Source organism: Phoenix dactylifera, unplaced genomic scaffold (genome assembly GCF_009389715.1).
Source record: "Phoenix dactylifera cultivar Barhee BC4 unplaced genomic scaffold, palm_55x_up_171113_PBpolish2nd_filt_p 000241F, whole genome shotgun sequence".
Taxonomy (NCBI): domain Eukaryota; kingdom Viridiplantae; phylum Streptophyta; class Magnoliopsida; order Arecales; family Arecaceae; genus Phoenix; species Phoenix dactylifera.
Window position 1 is genome coordinate 305,835 of NW_024067738.1, and position 19,847 is coordinate 325,681.

Genomic DNA, 19,847 nt, shown 5'->3' on the forward strand with positions numbered 1-19,847 from the left:
ATACACATTGTTGTCCTATTTTCATTGCTAAAAAGATTTTGCACTCATCCAGATTGCTTAGTATTTGGATATGGTTGAAATAAGGATAAATGGACAGAGCATTATTGGTACTAATCATATAATTAAATTTTATAATTTTACAACTTTGTTATTTGTTATAAATTGTAGCCATTATTGTTAGATATTAAGGTTGTAACCTTGCATATTTTTTAGAACCTTGTCCTAGGAGGACATGGCTATATCACGTGACCAACCTACATGACTGGATTGTAATTCTCATATTGGATTGGAACCAGAACCAAATGGTATTCCCCATTTCCCTGCTTGGTACTTTTCAAGAGATCTTTAATTCAAATTGGAATAATGATAAATAAGCACTATATTTTCAGATCACAAGATCATTAATAAGCTAATGTCATTCCATTTCAAGAATTTGATTAGGGTCAGGTCAGGTTGGTGGGTGAACCAATAACTAGATCATCCCCCCCAACACAAATTCGCAAGCACCTGATGAACCGCTCCGAGAATACCGCGGCTCCCACCACCACCACCACCTCACTCCCCCAACTGCCTTCCGCCGCCGCCGTCGACCGCCTCGCGAAGCTCATCAGCAACCACCCTCTCCCCCTCCGTCCCCTCCTCCTCCGCCACTTCCCCTCCTCCCTCCTCCTCGAGCCCCTCCTCCGCCGCCTCTTCGCCGGCCACGCCCTCGCCACCAAGGCCCTCGACCTCTTCCGCTTCTCCCTCCACCACCACCACCACCCACCCCCCTCCCCCTACGCCCTCTCCACCACCCTCCACCACCTCTCCCGCGCCCGCGACTTCGACTCCTCCTTCGCCCTCCTTGAAGACGTCGCCCGCTCCCACCCCTCCCTCCTCTCCCCCAAGCCCCTCGCCGTCCTCCTCTCCCGCCTCGCCAAGTTCCGCCCTTTACCCGAGGCCCTCGACGCCTTCGACCGCGCCGAGCGCACCTGGGCCCTCGCTGGCCTCGCCTTCGGCGCCGACGAGTTCAACGCCCTCCTCCGGGCCTTCTGCTCCCAGGGCCTCGTCGCCGAGGCCCGCGCCGTCTTCCGCCAGCTCCACCACCGCTTCCCCCCCAACGCCCGGACCCTCAACACCCTCCTCCTCGGCTTCAAGGAGTCCGGCCATCTCGTGGCGCTCGACCTCTTCTACCACGACATGCTGGCCCGGGGATTCGAGCCCGACGCCGTCACCCACTGCATCCGGATCGACGCCTACTGCAAAAAGGGGCAATTTTTCGATGCTTTGGAGCTTGTGGACGAGATGACGAAGAAGAATTGCACGCCGACGGTCCAAACCATGACCACTTTGATCCATGGGGCTGGCATCGTGAAGAACCCTTTGCGTGCCCGCCGATTGTTCGACGAAATGGGCGAGAGAGGACTGAGTCCGGATAGAGGGGCTTACAATGCTTTACTGGGTTCCTACACGAGGGTCGGGGATTTGAAGAGTGCAATGGAGCTTTTGGATGAGATGGAGGCGAAGCGGATCGGGCTTGACGACGTGAGTTACTACACTCTGTTCTGTGGGTTCAAGAGGTTGGAGGAATTGGATGGATTTTGGAAACTATATAGGAGGATGGTGGAGAGGGAATTTGTACCAAGGACGAGGACAGTGATGCTGTTGATGAAGGTGTTCTGCGAGAATGGGAGGGCCGACTTGGGGTTGGAGTTGTGGAATTATTTGGTGGACAAGGGATGTTGCCCTCACCGGCATGCATTGGATCTGCTGGTGACTGGTTTGTGCTGCAGAGGGAGGGTGGAGGAGGCTTACCACTGTTTTAGGCAGATGGTGGACAGGGCGTCGGTGCCATCGGAGAGAGCTTTTCGGGTGTTGGAGGGGTTTTTGATGCAAGGTCAGGAGATGGAGAAGGTGGAGGAGCTTGGCCGCATGATGAAGGGAGTGCAAGCTTTTGCACCTTCCTCATGTTAGATGATTGAAATTCTAAGTTCTTGTCAAGGTAGCACAAGAAGAAGAGATGCTGTGGCATAGAATCTCATTTAAGAACTCGATACATTGGAGAGCTGGATGTAATAAGTTATGTGAATCCAAATTCTTGATCATGAGCTGATGAAATTACGATAAGACTTGAAGCTTGATTCTCAGGCGAATGAGTTATGCTGTTATTCTGAAATGGCCAGGACTAAGATGGCTGCAAATGTTCCTTTTGTTAGATGATTGAATTATGGGAATTTTATCGATGAGCACGCACCCATAATCCCCTATAAGAACTCAACCATGTAGAGCTGAATGTAAGAAAGTTAAATTATCTCATACAGTGTAAAAGTGGGAATAATCCCAGTTACTGAATGTTAGTCTATTGAGTGATAACACTCAGACCTTCAATTCTGGGATGACTGAATGGCTGATTGCTTTGTGATGATACAATATATCAAGATTGCTTGAGGACATTTGGGACTAGGAATTAAGATTACTACTCTGTCAGCTGGACAGCTGCGATTGAAGGGATTTTTTCTCTTAGCTTCTGCGTCAGAGCTACACGGACCGTCATAACCCCAGCAGCAGGTCCACTCAATCGAACCTTCACAGCATAGCCATCAATCTGAACAAGCTCCAGCAAACCACCTCCTGTGCCCGAAAGGTAGGGTCTTATCTCTGCGAGAACCTAAAGATGAAATTGGGTTGCATTAGAGGAAATATGTACAACTATCCAGCAAAACTGCTCCTTCATGCCAATCATAAAATCATGCAAGTTTACTCCCAAGCAGCAACGAGATGTACTTCTTAAATAAGAATCCAGTGAAATTTATAGATTCAAAACAGGAAGCTAGTGACTGGTCAATCTTTCTTCTTTTTTTTTGAAATTTATGCACAAGTAAATCTTCAAAAATCAAAGTTTCCCCTTGTCTCCAATATATCCCTACAGCAACTATGAGAACTCCAACATAAATTACAGGTGTAAAATCTGAATTATTAGATTACTTATGGAGAAAAATACATAGTTATCATGGAAGCCACCCAATTTTCTAGTCCTTGTACCAAAAGAGCATATATTTATAGCAATGATAGTAGATGTTACACAGCTAAATTAAACTGAATCATAAATATATAGTCTGTTTATTTTCTGTGATATAGGTAATTGATCTCCATACTTTTGCTTGTGTTTTCTAGATTTTCTATTTTGTTACTAACCCGTGCATGCAGGCGCGTTCTGAAGTCCCACTCCAAAGTAAAATGAGGTGGAGGGTTATAGTTTGAGTGCAGCCATGACTTCGCATGCAGGAGTCAGAATGGCTTCTATTAGAGATGTTGGAAAGCTAGCTACAAGATCTATAATGCACTAATGTGCTATAGTAAATAGAGTGGAACAGATTTTCCAAGATATGGTTGTTGGAATGGGTTAATCTTATTTAATGTCAATGTATGTTACTTTTATCAGCTCTGCGCAGATTGTTTCAGACTGCAGTGCAACTGAGAAATTGTTTGAAGCTGAATGATTGGTTGCTTAGCAATCTCACATATCTTTCAGTGAATGAACCGTTTCAGTAAAATTGAAACTTCTAGCTTAGTTATGGAGATACTACAAGAAATAATCAGATTTGGAGCTCATTTGGTCTTTTTGGGCTGCATTCTACTTTTTAAGGTTTTTCATGAAATTAGATATTTATCTTCGAGGGTGAAGATAATGGCCACCTTTCTTCATGTTTCCTATAGTGTCAAATTATGGCTGCTTTAGTTTGTATGGCATGTCTCCATATAATATTTTGCTCTGAAACTGGAATTAATTGTTTCTCATTTGATCAGTATCAGCAGCAATGGTCTTGGCTATTTGAGCTGCCGAAAAAGTGTGATAAGCAAAACCATAATATCAACTCTACAAGTCAGTGTTACCATAAAAATCAAGAATAACTCACCCCACCCCCTTCTCTCTCGAAGGGAGCTTTATATGTACTCCGTGTAAATTCCTCATGAAAAAGCAAATGCTTCAATTGCAAAAAGGAACAGACATATTTAACTTTGAAGAGTCCCAACAAAAACAGTGCTCACTCAAATATCTCACCAACTGGTTGAGATACCTAATTTTATAGAACAGAACCTTGTCAATCAGATTTGGAATGTTAGGTTGATTGTATATATTGATGCAATTTCTTTGGTTTAATGGTCTCCTGTCTGTGTAGTTGCATAGGAATATTAATTACCGAATATTTTTAAAAATAGGTTCATTTATGAACCTATACCCCAACCTGGCCAGCCCCAAGTTCACCACATAATTATCATCGAGGCTTAACTTAATCAGTCCGTATAGGAGGTCAGTATTTTTTAATCAAATTGTATGGGAGATAAGTAATACTGCCATTCACCTCTTTACATGTACTAACATGCTTTATACGATCACATTTCAATAGGGTCCATGGTCATCACATCCCAACCCAAGAATTTCCTATTTATGAGTACACATTATATGATCCACATCAGTTATTCTCACAAATTATCGAGTCATTGCATATCCAGTCATGTAATGAAGTCTCCTTTTGGTTTTTCTCGCAGAAATTTTCTTAGTTTTCTTCATCATTGCATAGCGATGTTCCATGATGAAACCTTCTGGCTTTCTTCACATGATGTTCCTATTGTGAGGAAAGTAGTGATGGGGGAAAAAGTGGACCACCCCACAAAATACAATTGAAGCACCTGAATCCTACGGCAAGCGTAATCCCGACAAGCATAACACCGACAAGCACGATCTCGGCAGGCACGACCTCGGCAGGAATGACCTCGGCATGCATGGTTTTGGCTGAGTAAAGCCTGATTGACCTCGAGCCGACCCCAACTCCACCAACAGTCAAGCTGGTCCGCCTAAGGAAAGGACCACCTAATCCTCCATATCCGGGATCAAATCCTACAATCTCTGCCACAACGGCTGTCAATATATGAATTCATGCAATCTCAATCGATCGTCAGCTAGCCCAAAATTTCGGGCCATCTAAGGTAATTCATTTAAACCAAAATTCGTGCAATCACGTTTGATTGCGTGTAACCCCTACACTCCCTCCTATAAAAGGGGGGGACTCTAGGGAGAGGATCTTCTCCCTGAGCCAAAAAACACCTTTCTATTAAAATATATCCAAAGTTCCTTTCTGACTTAAGCATCCGAGGGTCTTCGCCGGATCCCTCGGCCAAAGACTTTTTGCAAGTCCGCTGGAGACAGCCGTCCGCCACCGCGCCGGCAGCAGAAGCTCCTCCTCCTCGGTTCGTGGTCACCTCCGGGTCTATTTTTCAGCAGCAGGAAGCATAACAAAAATGTTGAACTGTTGTATTGGATATTAGAAAGAACAAAGGCCATGAACAGGTCAAGCTCTTCAGATGAAGAATGATATACATATAGTGAGAAGCTAGAAAAGAACATGTGCCACTTTCTAGTTCAACACTAGTTATACAAAGTGGTCACAACTAGCTGAATTAACGGATTGACATTCATATACTAATGGCATGGCATGGCTTGTGGGTGACAACAATCTTACATCAAAATTTACCCAGTACTTCGATTTTCAGGATAGATCTGCTGATAAAATGCGATTTCAAGTATCCTTAAAATCTTGGGCCTCTGGAAATTTGGATAATATGTGTTGCTGGAAATTGGACCCGGGGGCAATCTTCGGTCGAGGAGAGGGAGCGGCGAGTTCTCACGGCGGGGCGGCGGTCCGTCGGCGAGCGGTGTCCTCTGTCTGGTGTGATCGGGGAGAAGGAGCAGCTGGTCCTCGTGGCGAGGCGGCGATCCGTCAGCTGGCGGCGTCCTCCGTCTGGGTGCCTGCACACGAACCGGTGGCCGGGTTTTCCGGCGCCGGCCCTCCGACGCTCAAGTCAGGGAGGGGGCGAATAGTGTAAAAAGGGAGATAAATAGTGTCTGTAGAGTGCATCCATCTTCCAATCCCCTCCTGAGAGGCCAAGGCTCCCTTTTATAGGCGGGGGTCGGTTTACCTGCGATGTAACAGGGCGAGGCCGTAGTACGGCTCGGCATGTTGTTCGGGTCGGCGCACGGTCGGGCGAATCATTGCACCGATGTCGGCGGTGAGGGCATCGTACAACCCGAACTAGCACGCTACCAGGCGAATTATTGCATTGGTGTCGGAGGTATGGTCGGGATCAGAGACTTATCATAGTCGACTAGACTCTACTGGGCTAATTTGCCGTGGAGAGCTGAGAGTCCGTAGATGACAGGAGCCATGCGCATTAATTGTGGAGTAAGCCGGAGATCCGCATTTATTGTGGAGTAAGCCGGAGATCCGCATTAATTGTGGAGTAAGCCAGAGATCCTCATTAATTGTGGAGTAAGCCGGAGATCCGCATTTATTGTGGAGTAAGCCGGAGGTCCGCATTTATTGTGGAGTAAGCCAGAGGTTTACAGCGATCATGCGCAATAAATGCCAGAGGGGCGTCAGGGTATGGTCTTCGGCCGGACCTCAGAGGTGCACGGCCGTAGTAGGTGGCTGACAAGAGTAGACCTCGAACATCGGGGTTTTTCTCGGATCGGAGGTCTCGAGATCGGTCGTCTTGAGGTCGGGCGTCGCGAGGTCGGACGCCGACTTCGGCCGTCCAGGGTCGGAGGTCGTGCGGCTCCTTAGGGACATTTGCGTCATTTGGGAAAAATCTTGTTCCCCCCAACACTACCCCCCGACTTCCGAGTTCGAGCGGCTCGTGGGCTCGGACGTGGGAAGTAAAGTCTATCATTAAAGTTGGGGGGGGGGGGGCGAATCTCGTCCGCGTCCTTACGCTTCTCGGAGTTTTCATGGTGAAACCTGCGCCCTTTGGCGTCTCGAGGCTGCTTTATTCAGCGAGCTTATGATGAAGCTCGTATCATTACGCTTCTTGAAGCGGGGGTGGCGTCTCTTGAATTGCCGAGGTTGCTTTGCGGCGGATTAAGGATGGGGGTCCTCGAGCTCGTCGAGGCGGTGTCTCCATCCCGTAATCGAGACCCCTTACTCATCAATGAGTGTGCCGTTGCGGGGTCTAAAGCGGACACGCGGCATGACCTAAGGTCGGACGCTTCCGCTTTCGTGTTACTGGATCATAATTCCGGGGAGGTGGAGGCCACATCGGGGCTCCACGTGTCCCAGATCTTATTAAATGAGGGGAGCGGGGGTGGCGTCCGCTCGTTCCTCAAGACAATTTGATTTTGCGGACCCATGATGAGGCCCCGAGATTCGATGGGACAACGCTTCGATTTCGTAGCCGATTTATTAATCCGGAGTGAATACGGTGCCTCGGCTTCCGAGGTCGACACGTGGCGCAACCCGATCGGGGGATGGGAACCGACCCCGTTGATCTGGGCCGTCAGGGGGGTCTATATAAACCCCTCGAGGTTGCCCTAAAGGTCTTGTTTGGCTGCTTCTTATTTTCGTTGTCTTTCTCCCTTGCTTCCTCCCTCCACCGAACCTTGCCGTCGGTGCCCGGAGCGATTTCCGGCGATGTCCAGTAGGTTCCTACCCCGTGATTGCTAGAGTCCCTCTTTTCTTCTCCTCCCCAGCTTCCATTCGCTGTTTTTAATTTTTATTTCGTTCTTCTGTGGGAATGGGTTTGGGTCCTGAGGAAGTGGGGTCGAGCCTGTCGGGGGAGGAGTTGGAGCTGATCCGCTCCCGGTTCTTCTTCCAGCCCGGGTTTCGTCTTGAAACTGCGGGGCCGGGGGACAGGGTGACGCAGCCGCCCCCAGGTCGGATCGCGGTCTACCGCGAGACACTTTGGGCTGGCCTGCGTTTTCCCGCCCACGAGTTCGTGAGCAACCTGCTGGCCAAGTACCAGCTTGTCCCGGCGCAGTTGGCTCCGAACTCGTGGAGGACCATAATCGGGTTCTTGTCCCTGTGCCTCGGGCACGGGGTCCCGATCTCGGTAGGCCTCTTCCGCCGGTGTTTTCTGTTAAAGAAGAACCCGGCGGACGCAGGGTGGCTATACTTCGTCTTTCGGGGCGGTATATCACTCTTCCAGGGTGCCCCTTCCTCGATTCATGAGTGGAAGGGGAAATTTTTCTTCCTGGCGTCCGAGGCGCCTTGGGGGTTCGACCCGAGGTGGGGGAACCCTCGGTTGAAGGCCCTCAATAAGCTCTCTGAGCCCTCGAGGAGGGAGCTGAGGACCCTGGACTCTCTGCGAGCCCTCGGGAGGGGCAACGACCTGACCGAGCTCCTGCGGGAGGACGCCCTGGCGAGCGTGGGTCTGAGCTCGGCGCGCCCCGAGGGTAAGGGTGGTTACGTTACTTTCTTTTCTCGTTCTTTGGTTTTACTGCCACTGGTCTAACACTTAACGAAATTTTTGATTTCAGATATTCCCCATATGCCGACCAGCAACACATCACTTTTTTCCCGCCTGAGAAGGCGAGAGGCCGAGGCCGGGGGAGCCATACCCCAGCCTCGGAAGAGGGCGAGGACAGACGGCGCTTCTACGTCGGCCGGGACGAGTGGCCCCGAGGCGGGGACCTCCATAGCTGACCCGAGGCGGGCGCGGGTCGCCATTGAGGCGGGTGCATCGGCCCCTCCTTGCCCTACCCCCCTTGCCCAGCGGGGGGAGTCGTCCATGGCCCGGCCGCGGCGGCCAGAACCCGGGCTTACTCGAGGCCCCGAAGCGAGCGGCTCCGGGACCTCGGGCTCGATCGTGCCGAGCTCTTCCCGGGCTTTCCGAGAAGATTCAGTCGAGCCGGGCTCCTCTATTCCCGAGGGGAGTTCGGCCTTTCATGATGCCGAGGTCGCGCGTTCCGTGTTGCGGCGTGCGATGCTTCCAGCGGACCGGGCTGAGTTCCGGAACATTCCGTTGGAGGTCGTCAACAGTGCTTACTGCAACACCGCCCGGGTAAGCTTCCTTCTTAATTTCCTTAAGCTACTAGCGAACTTGTGTGTTTTTCAACTCATGATATCTTCGTTTCTTTCTTTTCAGCATGTCCACGAGCTCGACGCCTTGGTGTTTATCGCCCAAGGCTGTCAAGAGGAGGCCTGGCGGCTCGGCCGACAATTGGAGCCGGCCAAGAAGAGAGTCGCCGAGCTGGAGGCGGCGTTGGCCGAGGCCGAAGCTCGGAGGGCGGCCACCGAGGCCGAGCGCCTTGCTATGGCGGAGGCGCTTGAAGAGGAAAAGGCTGCTCATGCCCTGACCAGGTCGGCCATGCGCGGTACGGAGGCGCGGTTGGGGGAGGTCCAGGCCGAGGTCGCGGCCCTCAAGTATGAGGACGGGGTTTCCCGTCTCCGAATCGAGCAACTCGAGGCCCGAGAGCGGAGGGCACTTGAGCGGGCTGACCATGCCGTGGAACTCTTCAAGGAGTCGCAAGAGTTCCGCGACATGTTGGAGGAGGAGACGGTGGACGGGTTCCTCCGGGGCTTTGAGAACTTCCGGCTGCAGATGCGCCGGTACTGCCCTCAGTACGACCTCTCGACAGTCCGTCCGAGGGAGGACCTGGGCTGGGGGTCCGACGCGGAAGGCCTCCCCGCCATTTTGACATCCGAGGCGGGAATATACGAACAAGACCCCGCCGAGCCTTCGACGGGGGCGGCCGAGGCGGTCGGTGCCATGGACGCGGCTCCGGCGGCCGAGACGGACGCCGTCCCGGAGGCGGTACCTGAGGCCCCTGCCCCCGACCCCGAGCCTGTGCCGGCCGAAGACCCCAAGATCATCAATGTGCCGGACGACCCCCCGGATGTTGCTCCCGCCGCTTAGGACTTAGCGTATATCTTATTTTTTCTTTCTCTTTTTCCATTGTATCCGAGGTCGGCCCTTGAGTGGCCGACTTCCAATTTTGTAATTGGCCTTCCGGCCCTTTGTCAATGAAAAAATATTTTTGTCATTCTGTGTTCATCTTTCCCTCTGTTGTTGTGGATGAGGCTAGAGCCTTAGCTAACCGCCTTGACGACCTCTAACTTTGTAATTTAATTTTCGGGCTGCTTAACGAAGTTGCCCCTTTTTCCCGGGCTACGCCTTAGCCTTCTCGGATTCCAGTCATTCCGACCGAAGGGAGCTCCGAGTCTTAGGTTTTTTAGAAAATTTCTCTAAGTCCTATAACTCGGATCTGAGAGTCGTGGAAGTCATCACGTTTAGCTTTTAGGAAAATCCCCAGGCATTGAGGTCGGGCCTTAGTCCTTCAAGTAAGACCGAACTAGGTCTGTGCGTGCTGCTATTCGGGGAGTTTAGTCGGGTTTCCGAACTCAACTCTGAACCCCTCGTAGGGAGCGCGGGCTAATAAACAAGTTATTGCCGAAGGTTTTCGTAGTTATCGTTCTCGGATTCTGCCGAGATTTCGGTGAGCAAGGCTGGGATTTCCAAAGATTGCCTTGGTACCCGTGTTTGGCTGGTACACTCGTGGTCGGGACCACTTTCTCAGCCAGACATCGGAGTTTACGTAGAAGAGCCGAGTTGGGCCCTAATTTATGAAGCCTTTGTACAAATTGCGGAGACTTGATGAACGGAGCATGCATAATGTAGTTAGGGGGTCGGTCTTAAGCCGACCTATTGGAGAAGCCCGGCTTCGGGGCGGGATAAGACTCCAACGTTGGATGAGATTCCGCTCAGCAGTATGTAGATAAAATTTGACAAAGAGGGCGTCTAGTTAGATGTACCTCTTGCATTCTTAGAGTTATGCTTTGCATGGTGGAGTAGGTTGCCTCCCTTCCTCGTCGACCTCCGGAGTCATTCTTGACTTTAAGGGGGCTCGGGCTTCTCACGGACCCAACGGCGTCTGCCGAGGTTGAGAGGATTTGGGGAGGCTTTATTGATTTGTAGCTCTTTGCGAGGTCAAGGAAGCTTGAGACCCTATGGTCGGACCTCGGGGCGCCCCAGCCTTGGTCGAGGGATCTTGTGTCAGGTCGGCGAGTCCGTGGACGCTTTGCGGACCTGTGGTGCCTCCCGAGGTCGAGGGAGTCTGGTTCTCTACGGTCGACCCTCGGGGCGTCCCAACCTTAGTCGAGGGATCTTTCGTCAGGTCGGCAGGTCTGGGTACGCTCTACCGACCTGCGGCGCTTCCCGAGGTCGAGGGAGTCTGATTCTCTACGGTCGACCCTCGGGGCATCCCGACCTTAGTCGGGGGAAAGCTCGCTTCGGGGATCGGGGATCGTCGACCGCTCCCGGAGGTCCACTTTGTGGCGCCCCGGGTGGAGCCACCCTTTCCACCCCTTACGGCTTCTTCCCGAGGTCGAGGGAGTCTGGTTCTCTACGGTCGACCCTCGGGGCATCCCGACCTTAGTCGGGGGATCTTTCGTCAGGTCGGCGGGTCTGGGTATGCTCTACCGACCTGCGACGCTTCCCGAGGTCGAGGGAGTCTGGTTCTCTACGGTCGACCCTCGGGGTATCCCGACCTTAGTCGGGGGAAAGCTCGCTTCGGGGATCGGGGATCGTCGACCGCTCCCGGGGGTCCACTTTGTGGCGCCCCGGGTGGAGCCACCCTTTCCACCCCTTACGGCTTCTTCCCGAGGTCGAGGGAGTCTGGTTCTCTACGGTCGACCCTCGGGGCATCCCGACCTTAGTCAGGGGAAAGCTCGCTTCGGAGATCGGGGATCGTCGACCGCTCCCGGGGGTCCACTTTGTGGCGCCCCGGGTGGAGCCACCCTTTCCACCCCTTACGGCTTCTTTCCGAGGTCGAGGGAGTCTGGTTCTCTACGGTCGACCCTCGGGGCATCCCGACCTTAGTCGAGGGATTCTTGCGCCAAGCCGATGTTTCATCGTCCTGCGATACTTCTCGAGGTCGAGGGAGTTTGGGACTCTACGGTCGAGCCTCGAGGCGTCCCGATTTTGGCCGGAGAATCTGAGGATCACAGACGACCCAACGTTAGAAGAGAGTTACAGCCATCAAGATGGGAGAATTATTTGCAAAAAGGAAGCTGAGTCCATTGTCCTGATTGTCATGAACCCCTAGGGGTTTTACTGGTAGTACATTCGTAGATTCTCGGAGTTCCAGCTTCGCGGGATCAGGGTCCCCTCTAGGGACTTTAATTTATAGGCCCCTGGTCGTTGCACCCGGGCGATCTGATACGGCCCTTCCCAATTTGGGGCGAGCTTCCCTTGCTCGGTCGGTTGAGAAGCCTCGACTCTCCTGAGGACGAGGTCCCCCACTTTGAAGAGCTTGGGCTTGACTCTGGCGTTGTAGTATTGGGCCGTTCGCTGTTGGTATCTCGCCATGCGGACCCGGGCGACCTCTCTTGTCTCTTCGACAAGATCCAAGTTGCTCCTGAGCTGGGAGGAATTGGTGTCGGGGTCGTAATGCTCCACTCTTGGAGAAGGCAGGCCGATCTCCAACGGGATGACGGCCTCAGTGCCGTATGCCAGGTTGAAGGGGGTCTCTCCCGTGGGCAGTTGGAACGTGGTCCGGTACGCCCAAAGGACATTGTACAAGTCCTCAACCCACTGTCCTTTGGACCGATCAAGCCTAGCCTTGAGCCCCTGCAAAATAGTGCGGTTAGTTACCTCAGTTTCCCCGTTTATCTGGGGGTGAGCGACTGAGGTGAAACGGTGATCAATGCCAAGCTCAGAGCAAAATTTCCTGAAATGAACATTGTCAAATTGTCGACCATTGTCGGATATAAGGATACGGGGTAGTCCGAATCTGCAGATTATGGACTTCCACACGAAGTCCCACATCTTTGGCTCGGTGATCCGGGCGACGGGTTCGGCCTCGACCCATTTGGTGAAGTAGTCGATGGAGACGACCAGGAACTTTCTCTGTCCGGTGGCCAGGGAAAAGGGCCCCAGGATGTCGATCCCCCATTGGGCAAACGGCCAGGGGGCGATGATGGAAGTCAGCAAAGCTGAAGGTCGGCGCTGGACATTGGCGTTTCGTTGGCACCGATTGCACTTCCGGACGAAATCCGTTGCATCCCTCTGGAGTGTGGGCCAATAATATCCTTGTCGCAGGACCTTATGGGCTAATGCGCGACCCCCCAGGTGATTTCCGCAGATCCCTTCATGGACCTCTCGGAGGGCATAGTCCGCCTCGGAGGGGCGGAGGCATCTGAGAAGGGGAGAAGTAAACGATCGCCGATAAAGTCTATTCTCGTACAAGACATACCGGGGGGCCTGGCGCTTGATTCGGCGAGCCTCCGTCTCGTCGTGAGGTAGGGTTCCGTCCTGAAGGTAGCAGACGAGCCCATCGATCCAGCTTGGCTCGGAGTCGATGCACATGGTGGGCTCGGGTTCCTCCGTGCTGGGGATCTGGAGGTACTCGAGCGTTGTTCCCTTGGGAAGCTCGCTCATGCGGGAAGTTGCCAATTTGGATAGTTGGTCTGCCCTGAGGTTTTCCGCTCTGGGAATGTACTGAATATTGAAAGAATTCAGGGCAGACGTGAGTTCCCGCACCTTTTGGAGATACTTTTGCATGGATGGCTCTTTAGCTTCGAAGTCTCCTCGAATTTGGTTCACCACCAGCTGGGAGTCGCTGAAGGCCGTCAGGTCTCCCACTTTTAGTTCTTTCGCCAGCTTGAGCCCGGCGATGAGAGCCTCATACTCGGCCTCATTGTTCGAGGCCGGAAATTCGAGGCGCAAAGCTTGCTCGGCCACCACTCCGTCTGGACTGGTGAGGATAAGTCCGGCCCCGCTGCCCCCCGAGGTCGAAGACCCGTCCGAGTGCAGGACCCATGGCTGCCTCGGGGCCTCCTCCACGGATTCGGGTGGCCGCTCGGGGTTGTCTGAAAGGGTGCACTCCACGATGAAGTCGGCGAGTATCTGAGCTTTGATAGTCGGCCTGGGCCGATATTCGAGGTCGAATTTCCCGAGCTCGACCGCCCATTTGGCGATCCTCCCCGCACGATCCGACCTCTGCAATATTTGCTTCATAGGCTGGTCGGTCAATATAGCTATCGTGTGGGCTTGGAAGTAAGGCCTGAGTCTCCGCGCCAAGATGATGAGAGCGAAGATGGTCTTCTCAAGTTTAGAATATCGGGTCTCAGCATCCCTGAGAACCCGGCTGGTGTAATAGACCGGCTTTTGGAGCTTGTCCTCTTCCCGGACGAGGACTGAGCTCACTGCAGCCGGGGAGACGGCCAAATATAAGTAAAGGATCTCGCCTTTCTGGGGCTTGGTGAGCAGTGGGGGAGAGGCCAGAAGGCTCCGAAGCTCTTCAAAGGCCTGCTGGCATTCTTCTGTCCACCGGAAGTCTTTCGGCCGTTTGAGGCTCTTAAAGAAGGGGAGGCAGCGCTCGGCTGACCGAGAGACAAACCTTCCCAGGGCGGCAACCCGCCCCGCGAGCCGTTGCACCTCCTTAACTGTCTTCGGAGGCAACATCTCTTGCAGTGCCCGGATTTTCTCCGGGTTGGCTTCAATTCCGCGCTGGGTCACTATGAAACCCAGGAACTTGCCCGAGGTGACCCCGAACGCGCACTTCGCCGGGTTAAGCTTCATTTGATATCTCCTGAGCTTGGCGAATGTCTCGTTGAGATCGGCAATGTGGTGTTCCGCCGCTCGGCTCTTCACCAGCATGTCGTCCACATAGACTTCCATGTTCCGGCCGATCTGGTCTTTAAAAATTTGGCTACCAGTCTCTGATAGGTGGCCCTAGCGTTTTTCAGGCCAAAGGGCATCACCTTGTAGCAGTAGGTGCCCTTGTCGGTGATGAAGGCCGTCTTTTCCTCGTCTTCCGGCGCCATTCGAATTTGATTGTACCCTAAAAAGGCGTCCATAAAAGTTAGCAGCTGGTGTCCTGAAGTGGAGTCGACGAGCTGGTCGATGCTCGGGAGGGGAAAGCTGTCTTTCGGGCAGGCCTTGTTTAGGTCGGTGTAGTCCACGCACATACGCCACTTCCCGTTGGCCTTCTTTACGAGGACTACGTTGGCGAGCCAATCCGGGTAGGAGACCTCCCGGATGAAGCCGGCCCCGAGGAGTTTGTCCACCTCCTCAGCCGCAGCTCGTTGTCGTTCTGGGGTGGAGCCTCTTTTCTTCTGCTTTACAGGCCTGCTGGTTGGCCACACCTGGAGTCGGTGGACCATGACCTCAGGGTCAATTCCTGGCACGTCCGCGGGCGACCAGGCGAAGACGTCAGCGTTGTCCCGCAGGAAGCTGACGAGGCGATCCCTCTCGTGGGCACCGAGGCCGGAGCCGACCTGCACGGTTAGCTCGGGAAAATTTTCTTGTAGTGGGATTTGAATAAGGAGCTCACCGGGCTCTACTTGCTTCTTCCAGAGGGTGTCCCTCGCATCGAGGGTTTCTATGGGCAGCGAAGGGCCCATCGGGTGGTCCGGCGCCTTGGTCGGTTGCTCTGCTGTGTGGGCTACCATGTAGCATTGCTTGGCGATCAGCTGGTCTCCGCGGACCTCGCCTACTCCTTGGCCGGTGGGGAAACGCACGAGCAAATGGCGAGTTGAAACCACGGCTCGAAGGGCGTTTAGCCCAGGGCGCCCAAGGATGGCGTTATAGACCGAGGGCAGACGGACCACCAGGAAGTCCATCCTCACGGTGCTCTCCCGGGGGGCGAGGCCGACTGTGACAAGGAAGCTAGCCTCACCTTCAACCGGGACCGCATCTCCGGTAAACCCAACCAATGGGGCATTGACTCTCCGGAGATACCCTTCCGTCACTCCCATTTTTTGGTAGGCATGATAATACAAAATGTTGGCTGAGCTTCCATTGTCAACTAGGACACGCTTTACATCAAACCTGTTTACAATCATAGAGATGACCACAGCGTCATCATGAGGGGTTTCGACCCCTTCTAAGTCCTCGTCCGAGAACGAGATGACTTCACCAGTACGTGGGCGCTTCGGGGGTGCTCCCTGGGCGGCTGTTCCTGCCGAGGCCCGCCCAATCATGTTGATGGTACCGGCGATGGGCCTGTTGTCGCCCGGATTTTCGGTTGGTGCGACATTCTCCGCCGGCCTCCTTTCCTCATGTCGGTTCCTCACGAACCGGTCGAGTACTCCCCGCTGGATGAGCGCTTCTATCTCGTCCCGGAGTTAGAAGCAGTCCTCCGTGTCGTGCCCGCGATCTCGGTGGAAGCGGCAATACTTCCTGGGATTTCGGGGGAATCCCGTGTCTCGCATGGGGGGCGGGGGTCGGAAGAAGTCCCGACCCTCGATTTCCATCAGGATTTCGGCCCGGGGAGCGTTGACGGGTGTATAGTTCTCGTACTTCCCCGGGTACGTCCGAGGCCGTGGTGGGGACCTCGGTCGAGGAGGGGTCCTCTGCTGAGGTCGCCTCTGCTGTCGGGGCGGACTTCTCAGTCTGGGGAGACTCTTCTCTCGGCGGGGAGACCGGCTCCTTTGCCGGCCGCGCTCCTCGCGGCGCTTCTTGCGCTTCTTCGAGGCGGGCTCGATTGCTCCCCGCCTGGAGGCGACTGCCTCCTCGGCCTTGGCATACTTCCGGGCTCGGGCCAACATTTCGGTGAAGTCGGCCGGGAAGCTCTTCTCTACGGAGAAGAGGAATTGGTAGGAGCGAACCCCAGTCTTCAGAGCCGACATGGCTATCGACTGGTCTAGCTCGCGAACCTCCCATGTAGCAGCGGTGAAGCGATCCAGGTACTCCTTGAGGGACTCCCCCTCTTTCTGTTTGATGTCGAGGAGGGAGTCTGACGTCCGTCGCTGGCGCCGGCTGGCAGCGAAGTTGGTAGCGAACTGCCTGCCGAGTTGCTCAAAAGAGGACACCGTGTTCGGCTTCAGTCCCGAAAACCAAAGCCGAGCGGTCCCTCGGAGGGTTGCTGGGAAGGCCTTGCAGAGTATGGCCTCCGAGGACCCTTGTAGGGCCATGAGGGCCCGATAGCTCTCCAGGTGGTCGAGAGGGTCAGTTGTCCCGCTGTAGGGTTCCACTTGAGGCATTTTGAACCTCGCGGGAACCGGCTCATCCTCGATCTGGCGGGAAAAGGGGGACTTGGTAGTGAACTCAAAGTCTCCCTCTTGTCTTGCCTTCTTGCTGTGGAGCGCCGCAATCTGGCGCTCCAGATACTCAACTTTCCGGTCGAGCTCCCCCATCCGTGGGATTGTCGCTGTGGTTTGCGCCGGCTCACGGTGGTCTGGGGCTGACTCTGCCTCAGAAAGCTGGGGCCTCTGGTCGAAACCTTCTCCCGGTAACTCCCTCCAGGGAGAAGCTCGTTCTCCGTTGTTGGCTCTGGAGGAGCCATGCAAGTTTTGGCTTGGGAAAACCGGGCCGTTGGGGAAACACTCCGGCGGGGCCTGGGCCCGTGGGGGGAGCGTAGGTAAGGCTTCCTCGCGCCGCAGACCCTGAACGGCGGCGGCCAGGGCCTGGACTTGCTGTACCAGGGCGTCGAACTATTCCGGCTGGACTTGAGGAGCTGGGTCAGCCGGAGTTGGAGAATTTTGGACGGAGTGTCCAGGGCTTTGTGGGGGACGCCGGGAGATGTTAGAGGCACCCTTACTTCTCAACTTCATGACTGCTACTCGGGCCCTTCCTCTAGCGCCAACTGTTGCTGGAAATTGGACCCGGGGGCAATCTTCGGTCGAGGAGAGGGAGCGGCGAGTTCTCACGGCAGGGCGGCGGTCCGTCGGCGAGCGGCGTCCTCTGTCTGGTGTGATCGGGGAGAAGGAGCAGCTGGTCCTCGTGGCGAGGCGGCGATCCGTCAGCTGGCGGCGTCCTCCGTCTGGGTGCCTGCACACGAACCGGTGGCCGGGTTTTCCGGCGCCGGCCCTCCGACGCTCAAGTCAGGGAGGGGGCGAATAGTGTAAAAAGGGAGATAAATAGTGTCTGTAGAGTGCATCCATCTTCCAATCCCCTCCTGAGAGGCCAAGGCTCCCTTTTATAGGCGGGGGTCGGTTTACCTGCGATGTAACAGGGCGAGGCCGTAGTACGGCTCGGCATGTTGTTCGGGTCGGCGCACGGTCGGGCGAATCATTGCACCGATGTCGGCGGTGAGGGCGTCGTACAACCCGAACTAGCACGCTACCAGGCGAATTATTGCATTGGTGTCGGAGGTATGGTCGGGATCAGAGACTTATCATAGTCGACTAGACTCTGCTGGGCTAATTTGCCGTGGAGAGCTGAGAGTCCGTAGATGACAGGAGCCATGCGCATTAATTGTGGAGTAAGCCGGAGATCCGCATTTATTGTGGAGTAAGCCGGAGATCCGCATTAATTGTGGAGTAAGCCGGAGATCTCCCGGATTTTCAGCTTTAAGGAAAGGGAGGAAAGGAAACAGAACAACAGGAGAAGTATTCGGACACTGACGTAATCTCTCTCGAGCCTCTTGAAGAGAGCAGTTGTGAAAGCCCTGGCTTTCCAACCGCGCTCCGCTCTTCCCCTCTCCCGCCCTTCGTGCATGAGCAAAGCCGCCCTCTTCGAGTAAGCCGGAGATCCGCATTAGTAAGCCGGAGGTCCGCATTTATTGTGGAGTAAGCCGGAGGTCCGCATTTATTGTGGAGTAAGCCAGAGGTTTACAGCGATCATGCGCAATAAATGCCAGAGGGGCGTCAGGGTATGGTCTTCGGCCGGACCTCAGAGGTGCACGGCCGTAGTAGGTGGCTGACAAGAGTAGACCTCGAACATCGGGGTTTTTCTCGGATCGGAGGTCTCGAGATCGGTCGTCTTGAGGTCGGGCGTCGCGAGGTCGGACGCCGACTTCGGCCGTCCAGGGTCGGAGGTCGTGCGGCTCCTTAGGGACATTTGCGTCATTTGGGAAAAATCTTGTTCCCCCCAACAATATGGATTTCCACAAGCCTCTAAATTGTTTGAGCATCCTGTTTGCTTCTTCCCACCTTCCCAATTGTGCGCGAGACAACTCATGGGGAAGCATGTTTTATGTCGAAACAGTCGTAAGTCAATAGCGCAAACCTATGTTCATTCAAACATTTTTAGCATTTAAGGTGGTGAGAAGATTGCATGGGCCTTGATAACTTGTATTCGTGACGGTGGACAAAGATTAAAACAGACCGAACAATCTGAAATTGTTAGTTTCATCGATTTCCTACCGCTGTTCAAAACTAGTAATCTGCATTCTAGGTTTGAAATGCACTATTTTTCATCAAAAGAAAAGTTTAAATGCATGAAATTGGCATCAAGCTACGGCAATGGCTAACCTTTTCTACGTTCTCCTCATTGAGATCGAGCCCGGTCTCGCTATCAAGGATTTGCTCGACCGCTTGAATTTCTGGGATCTTGTCCATGAGGCGCGTCTCGATGCCCATCTTCAAAGTCATCGTCGAGCTCGGGCACGACCCGCACGCGCCTTGCAGCTTCAACACCACGACGAGGCCGTCAATCTCCTGCAGGGCCACATTCCCTCCATCCGCCATCAAGCTCGGCCTCACCTGGTCCAGAACCATCTCAACATTCTCTTCAGTCAATGGCAGGACACAGACCGCCGAGCTCGATCCTAATTCCAACCATGGGAATCCGTTACATCAAAGAACCATATATCATCGTCCAAATAAACCTAATCATTGCTTACCTGCCCCTCTTCGTCTTCTTCTCCCCCGATGCCGAGCGAATTGGAAAGAACGCCTGAGGTCGGTTTGGCCTCTGCTCTGTTTCCAAGTTTATCCGAAAGAGGAATGGATGATGATAAGCAGGATGATTGGCTTGTTTAACACTACTTTCTCCATCAGACGGCCGAAAAGAGAAGAGTATTTATTGGAATAACATGAAGCCAGGGCAGGAAGAGGAGTACCTTGGGGAAGCTCAAGTGGGAAGTAGAGATGCGTTGAGATGGAGGAGGGAATGGGTTGATTGCCGCTGTTGAGCTCGGTCCCTGCAGACGGGCTGACGACAAGAATCCCATCTATCTATTTTTCTCTTTCTTTTCCTCCTCCCTCCTATTTCTCCCCGCTCTCTAGTGGTCCATAATCCATTAATATGAGAACAGGACACTAGTTGGATTTGGACAAGAAGGGGGTGCGTGGGGAGAGAGGAGTTTTGAGAGGGATGGTATGTGGATAGGATTCGTTCTCCTCTCTCAGCCGCTGCCGTGCTCTCCC

At 53.8% G+C, this 19,847-nt stretch overlaps 2 protein-coding genes across 2 annotated transcripts; one reads left to right on the plus strand and one right to left on the minus strand.

Moving 5' to 3' along the window:
• Window positions 1-89: 89 nt before the first annotated feature.
• LOC103718057 (pentatricopeptide repeat-containing protein At3g61360) lies at window positions 90-1,953 on the plus strand. The gene is made up of 2 exons (XM_039117536.1): window positions 90-107; window positions 676-1,953. Exons 1-2 carry the CDS (start codon window positions 90-92, stop codon window positions 1,951-1,953), a joined length of 1,296 nt encoding a protein of 431 aa, XP_038973464.1.
• A 309-nt stretch (window positions 1,954-2,262) lies between these two features.
• LOC103718045 (nifU-like protein 3, chloroplastic) lies at window positions 2,263-19,766 on the minus strand. Its single transcript, XM_008806689.4, has 4 exons — window positions 19,541-19,766; window positions 19,322-19,397; window positions 18,951-19,246; window positions 2,263-2,647 (listed from the first exon to the last, which is right to left on the minus strand). The coding sequence occupies exons 1-4, from the start codon at window positions 19,649-19,651 to the stop codon at window positions 2,456-2,458; spliced, it is 675 nt and encodes a 224-aa protein (XP_008804911.1). The 5' UTR covers window positions 19,652-19,766; the 3' UTR covers window positions 2,263-2,455.
• Between the last annotated feature and the right edge of the window lie 81 nt (window positions 19,767-19,847).

Bases quoted from the DNA above. Each gene is read 5' to 3' on its own strand.
- LOC103718045 (XM_008806689.4), bottom strand. From the start codon at position 19,651: ATGGGATTCTTGTCGTCAGCCCGTCTGCAGGGACCGAGCTCAACAGCG. The intron at 19,247-19,321 runs GTAAGCAATGAT...GGTTGGAATTAG, and splicing joins AAGAAGACGAAGAGGGGCAG to GATCGAGCTCGGCGGTCTGT. The intron at 2,648-18,950 runs GTTAGCCATTGC...TTTCATCTTTAG, and splicing joins ATGAGGAGAACGTAGAAAAG to GTTCTCGCAGAGATAAGACC.